General features: G+C 33.4%; 1 protein-coding gene across 1 annotated transcript; it reads right to left on the bottom strand.

Annotated features, from left to right (window-relative positions):
* Positions 1-643: 643 nt before the first annotated feature.
* Positions 644-2,480, bottom strand: LOC121793905 (60S ribosomal protein L7a-like). The gene is made up of 6 exons (XM_042191927.1): positions 2,309-2,480; positions 2,182-2,229; positions 2,058-2,105; positions 1,827-1,959; positions 1,089-1,256; positions 644-980 (listed from the first exon to the last, which is right to left on the bottom strand). The coding sequence occupies exons 4-6, from the start codon at positions 1,935-1,937 to the stop codon at positions 903-905; spliced, it is 357 nt and encodes a 118-aa protein (XP_042047861.1). The 5' UTR covers positions 1,938-1,959; positions 2,058-2,105; positions 2,182-2,229; positions 2,309-2,480; the 3' UTR covers positions 644-902.
* Between the last annotated feature and the right edge of the window lie 1,598 nt (positions 2,481-4,078).

The following is a 4,078-nucleotide window of genomic DNA, read 5'->3' as shown; positions in this document are numbered from 1 at the left end:
AAATTTAAGTATGTACTTTTTTTTAGGATTTTAAGTTGTATTTTTATTTTATTAAATGAAGTGTGATTTTTATTAATTGAATTTGTTGGAAGAAAAATAAAAAAAAATGAAATTGAATGAATAGTAAGTTAAGAGATGGTTAAGAGACGGATAAGAAATCGAGGGTTGCAGGTTCTGTCTCTTAGTTAAGAGATGGAGTGAAAAGTATAGTGGGACCCATAAATAGTTAAGGGATGAGACTGTTAAGAGACGGATAAGAGACAGCGTTGCGGATGGCCTAACGGTAGTATCTTATGCATTTGACAGATCTTCATCATATTTAAGAGACATGTACAACTCAATCAGCTTCTTCCTTTCTCATCCAAGTTGTAGTTGATTTTCTTGATTTCAGATAAGAAATTTATGTCAGCGACATGCTTGGTGGTTGTGCTAATTGAGACAGCGTTGCGGATAACCTAAAGTAGTATCTTATGCATTTGACAGATCTTTATCATATTTAAGAGACATGTACAACTCAATCAGCTTCTTCCTTTCTCATCCAAGTTGTAGTTGATTTTCTTGATTTCAGATAAGAAATTTATGTCAGTGACATGGTTGGTGGTTGTTATGACTATGCAAAAAATAATCTGAATGAAATTACATGTTGGGAAAGCTAATTTCTTAGCGTAAACTATCTTTACATTCAAATAGATCATGCTACTGGCTTTAATTAGTTACATATACTGAATACCATTACTAGGATTCCCTGTCGAGGAATTCAAACGCAATCAAGAATAGTAGTCTTTCTCTATCTTAATTTGATCACGTCCTTCTCTATCTCTCTGCCATAAGATGCTAGAGAAGAACATCAGCTGATGAGGGAAGGCACTCCTAACTAACTAACTAACTAACTAACTAACTAACTAACCCTCTTCAGTCCTATTGATCTTGTTGTTAGTTAGGGCGTCTTCTATTAGTTGATTGATATAATTTCCTTTAGCCTGCATGTGGTGCAAGATCATTACAAAAGGGCTCTGAAAGCAAAAACAGTTGAAGGAGACACAAGCAATTAGAAATAGAGACCAGTTCTCATATCAATGGCTTCTTACCTTTACTCCAATGGCGATTGCTGTTTTCACCTTTATCAGCTCGCCTAATCTTAAAGAACCTTCTTTTCTATCTCTTACAGAGATAAGTGGAACATTTCTTGAAGCGGCCAATGCTGGTAGATACTTTATCAAGGTTCGAGGATTGCAGTCTGATGCTACCAATATCACCTACATTCCACAAGACGAAAAGTAGCTAATGATGCTTGTGAACACATGAAATCCACCAAGAGAATTCTCATTCTTTGAAATTGAAGACATGAATAACAGAAGAAGAATACTTGTTCCATATACAGAAGGACTATTAGTAAATCTTAAAACTTGAGGCCTACGCAGATGAGAATACGCTGAAAGTTGAACGACGAGCTAAATTACCGTCTAACATTTTGTAACACAGTCTAGCAGCCGGTTTGGGCTATCTGAGTCCAAAGGGAAACACACTTTCTCCAATAAAATCCATCCACAACTTATAGAAGCAATCTTAAACAAGCAAACACACCAGTCATCGTCTATACAACAAGATTAAAGCTTCGTTTGAGGGAAAATGAATCAACATCCCAACTCAAATAACAAAATCCCAGTCTAAACAGGTACACATTATTGTGCAAGCTATTTTCAAATCATGTTTTTCCAACCCCTTTTTCCCTACCTACTATTGACAGGACAACTCTGAACCACATAAATCAAAGGCAGCATAAGTAAATAATTAAAAAAAAACCCTCTTCCTACAGAGCAACCAACCTGAAAGTAGCCACACCTGGCTTTCACCACCATCATCCACATTCTTCCCAACCAGAGACTTTTCATCTCCACGATTAGGAGGCATTCGCTCAAGTCCTCGCGTGACTTCATTCACCCCCACGGCAAATTGTTGCTGATAAACCCAAATTTGTGTAACAGTTCAATCTCGTTATCTTTCATACTGGAAAAGGGGGAAAAAAGAAAGAAAGAAAGAAAGAAAGAAAAACTGACCTTAATCCAAATCTTAAGAGGCAGAGTTTCGTCTACGATTCGATCTCCCTGATCAAACAAACAAAACAGCTTGCAATAAAGCAATACAATCAATCGAAAAATACGACGCATTAGAATTTGGTACCTCTGCACCGATTTGAGGAAACGAGCTAGGGGTTCACCTTCAAAACATCTGCAAGCATTCAATTAACAAACTTTAGCAACAAAAAAAAAATTCAATTAGGGCAAGACGAAGGGTGTAAAAGTTATACAGTTGGGGCGGGAGAGGAAGAGTATTTTGAATGGTCAGCGACGGCGCTCCGGTGCTTCTCTTTTATGCTTTCACCGCCCCAATCCTATTTAAATTTTTAAGGCTCAAATATATGGTTACTATTAATTAATTCCACAATTATTAAAACTAAAGCAATTTCTATCGTGGAGTAATTTATATGGTAAGAGAAAACAAAATAGTGTTAATGAACGTGAAATCCATATTATTAGTATGTACACTGAGTAATATATAGTAGTACATTATTAATTATTAATTCAAATATTAAAAGTTGTAAATAAAATAATGTAATGATAGATTTTTTAAATTAGAATTATATAATTTTAAGGAACGGATTAAATAAAAATAATGGTTATTTTTAATACACATTGATAAATATTTTAAATTTTATGTATATTATGATTTCATTAATAAATACTAATATGGAGCATTTGTGCCAAATAAATTAATTGTAAAATTAATGACATCGATAGTACCCTACTGGGATTTATCCTACATAGTTGGATGGCGCAATATGCTGGTGTAACAATAATTCTTGATGAAATTACATCACTAGAAAGGCAAACCTTTTATTCCAAGATGATGATCAAATCCACCATTGGCATATTCTTTTAAGGAAAAATATTGAACATGATGAGATTTTATAGTTAAATCAACTCATCAAATAGAATACATGAAATATTGAGCATGATGATTAGACATTTAATCAATGAAAAATTAATAGGTAATCAACTCATCATTTAGAATATGTCTGATTTCTGTGATCCAAGTGAACCTTAATACCGAAAGTAGAGGGAATATGTGAATATTACTATTTGCTTTTTTGCTAAAGAGAAAAAACAAGATTCCTTTTCTTGGTATCTAACAGCAAATGGAATATTATAATTTGAATTAAAACATAAAAAATTTGCAACTTTATTTGAAAAGACTGGTTCTCGTAAATCTTTTTGTATGCAACTTGTAGCAGTATAGGGATACATTCTCTTATAATCTTATTTGTCATATCTTAGTGACTTTCCTGATATTTAAAGGCTAAGGCTGTGTTTAGTAGGGTAGAAGAGTTGGTGACACATTTAACCTAGAATGGAAGTTTCAAGTCATTTTTACACTAAATTAGATCATTAATTGACTAAATTAAGATAACTTATTACCTCCTCTGTTCGCGAATAGGAATTTCATTTTTTTTTGCCGCGGGATTTAACAAAAAGTTAAGAAAGTGGGTGAAAGAAATTTAGCGGAATATGAGTCTCACTTGTATATACTCCCTCCGTTCCATAATGGTGGAGTCATTTTGCCATTTTAGTACGTTCCATAGTAGTGGAGTCATTTCCATTTTTAGTAAAAGTCAACACATTTCTTTTCACTTACTTTACTCTCTCTTACTTTATTCTCTCTTGAACTCTCTACCTTTTTCATTTCCTATTTTATTCTTCCTTTACTTAACTCACTTTCTTAATCTCCGTGCTTAAAAGAAATGCATCTATTACTATGAAACGGAGGGAGTATTAGTTTTAAAAGATACTCTCTTTGTCCCATAAAAGTAGTTTTCTTTTTCCATTTTGGTCCCTCCCAGGAAAATAGTTCATTTCTATTTTATTATTCTCTCTCTTATAAGGTGAGCTCTATTCTCCAATAACTATAGTTCAATTACTTTTTCTATCTACATCTCTCCAACTTTAACAATTTCACATTAAAACTTGTGTTATTCCCAAAGTGTCTATTTTTATGGACGGAGGGAGTATGTGAGTTCTTT

Source organism: Salvia splendens, chromosome 3 (genome assembly GCF_004379255.2).
Source record: "Salvia splendens isolate huo1 chromosome 3, SspV2, whole genome shotgun sequence".
NCBI classification, from domain to species: Eukaryota; Viridiplantae; Streptophyta; class Magnoliopsida; order Lamiales; family Lamiaceae; genus Salvia; species Salvia splendens.
The sequence above is the reverse complement of the archived record's forward strand: the minus strand, read 5'-3'. Positions and strand labels throughout refer to the sequence as shown.